This window comes from Octopus bimaculoides, chromosome 13 (assembly GCF_046866305.1).
Source record: "Octopus bimaculoides isolate indiv1 chromosome 13, ASM4686630v1, whole genome shotgun sequence".
Taxonomy (NCBI): Eukaryota; Metazoa; Mollusca; class Cephalopoda; order Octopoda; family Octopodidae; genus Octopus; species Octopus bimaculoides.
The window spans coordinates 56634577-56637076 of record NC_142940.1 but is presented as its reverse complement, the minus strand read 5'-3'; the positions used below and the strand labels follow the sequence as shown (position 1 = coordinate 56637076).

General features: G+C 38.1%; 1 protein-coding gene across 1 annotated transcript in view; it reads left to right on the top strand.

The window, feature by feature from the left end:
• The window catches only part of LOC149132921 (cytochrome c oxidase subunit 6C-like), a 4584-nt gene that overhangs the window by 767 nt on the left and 1317 nt on the right, over positions 1 to 2500 (top strand). Inside the window, exon 2 of the mRNA XM_089361857.1 lies at positions 1051 to 1217. Within this exon, the coding sequence (XP_089217983.1) occupies positions 1051 to 1217 (167 nt within the window). The remainder of the gene's footprint in view (positions 1 to 1050; positions 1218 to 2500) is intronic.

Here is a 2500-nt window from a genome sequence, read left to right as displayed (position 1 = left end):
TGAACAGAAAGGGAAAACATTTCCGGGAACCAATTTTCAAACTAGTTTCTGAATGGCGAGTTCTATTTTGTTCAACAACCTTGCTTGACTACTTTTCTAGGCAGGAAGAAACGACAATATAATCTTCTCGTTATAGATAAGCGAAAATATCCACCCAGTAACGCGGTGAAGATCGTTATTTCATCGACTTTTGAACGATAAAATACGAATGTATGTTACTTAATGTATCAACCCCGGAAGATTGTAAAATCGACCGAGTCGGAGTTGATTGACCACAGAAACGAAACAGACCAATCTAAATTCTATAATGTGTTTAGTCCTTCGCTTTGTTCTCACCACACTCCACGAGGAGGCTATATATTTCTCCGTGGGTTTTGTCCTTCCACTTTCGAGAGTCAATGATAAAATAAATTTCAGTATTACCTACTTTAAAACACCAATAAATTCTCTATATTTCAGTCCAAATGAAAGTAAAATGTTATACATCAGATATCGATCTTTCTTTTTTACTTCTCTTATCCGTCAATGGATGAACAACTCAAATTCTCTTCGTCGTAGTGTGCAGATATTCTTTAGCCCCAGGTTAGCTGTGATCAAAGGTGTTCTAATCATGGCCTGCACGTTTGTTATTTAGTCTAACAGATTTGGCTACTATCTTTAGCAATTTGAGTAACCACACAAATTTCGGTAAATTTTCAGATTAACACCCGCACGATCTTCACTAGGGTTTTAAGGTCAGGGTTAGGGACGGAATTACCTGACCCTAACTCTAACACCCTAGTGAAAATCGTGCGGGTGTTAATCTGAAAATTTATCCAAATTTCATTTATATATGTATATATCTATATATATATATATATATATATATATATATTCTCTCTTTCTTTCCTTTCCCGAGCGTCTAGTAACACAATCTGTATCACGTCCTCACGTTGTTTTTTGTCTTTTTCCTTTTTTTGAACTATATATATATATATATACATACGCACACACACACACACACATCATCATCATCATCAGTTAACGTCTGTTTTCCATGCTCTGTTTTAGATGGCATCTACTGTAACCAAATTACCAAAACCCAAGATGAGAAATCTTCTCACCTCCAGACTTCCTTTAGAACTAGCAATTGGAACAGCTGTTTCTATTTCATTTGGTTTGGCCTGGAAATTTGGAGTTCAACTCCCAAGAAAAGCTAAATATGCTGAATTCTACAAGTATGTTACTCATTTTATACTTCAAACGTTTTGCCCAGATCAGTCTTGATGAGACAGGCCTGTTCCCATCCCATCTTCCTTTCAAGCAGTTTACATTCGGGACACCTTTATTTAATGTGGTCTTCTCTATTCAAGACAAAGCCAACAAGGGATTCAGATCAACTTGAAGTCAGTGATAAAAGCTCCCACCCTTTCTGTCATGAAAGGTCATGGGATTGCACCTAGAAAGTTCCCCTCCAAATCTGGGCAAGGTTGTTTATGGAAGACCAGCAGTCGCCCATACATACCGGCCTCCCTTCTCCATGCCACTGAGGTTATCCAGGGGAAAGGCAAAGGCCGATACTGCTTAGCACCAGCGATGTCACAACTCTTTTCTACAGCTGAGTAAACTGGAGCAATGGGAAATAAAATGTCTTGCTCAAGAACACAACACACAGCCCAATCCAGGAATCGAACTCACTACTTCATGATTGTGAGCCTGATGCTCTAACCACTGGGCCATGTGCCTTCAGGGATCAGTGTTATCGTGGGATAAAATACATATTGTCCTGATATAGTTCATCATATATACAATCACTGTGGAACTGACTTTTATGTTCACATTTTTGTTGGTCATCTACCTGTAGAAATCAGGTGTTTTCACTCAAAATTTCATTACCCTTAACTGCGGAGAGCAGTTTTGTGTATCAATCTACTTTTTGTTGAGGAGGAATATCATATTTGAAATTTTCTTGTTGAGATATGTCAAGTTTGTTGAGGCAAAGGGACTTGCAGGAAATATTTTTTTTGGTAGATATTTGACATCATTTCTGGAATAGCCATTTTGCAGTTAATGACAGTAACAAGTTTAACAGAGATTCGAAACACTCTGAGTAACTATTCAAGGAGACTCTCTACTAGTTAATCTGTGTGCAGTCAGTGCATAGAGCTGTCTCATTCATCATCATCATTTAGCGTCCATTTTCCATGCTGGCATGGGTTAGACAGTTTAACTGGAATGAGTAATCTGGAGAGCTGTACCAGGCTCCAGTCTGATTTGGCTTGATTTCTGTGATTGAGTGCCTTTCCTAATGCCAACCACTCCAAGAATGTAGTGGGTGCCTTTTACATGTCACTGGCACTGTCCTATCACATTTAACTCTTGTAATACAACAAAAATTGTTTCTAATTTAATTACAAGTCCTACAATAATGAGAGAAGGGCAGTAAGTCAGTACTGTTGACCTCATTATTTAACTGGTACTTTATATTATTAATCTGTGAGGAACGAAAGGCTAAGTTGAC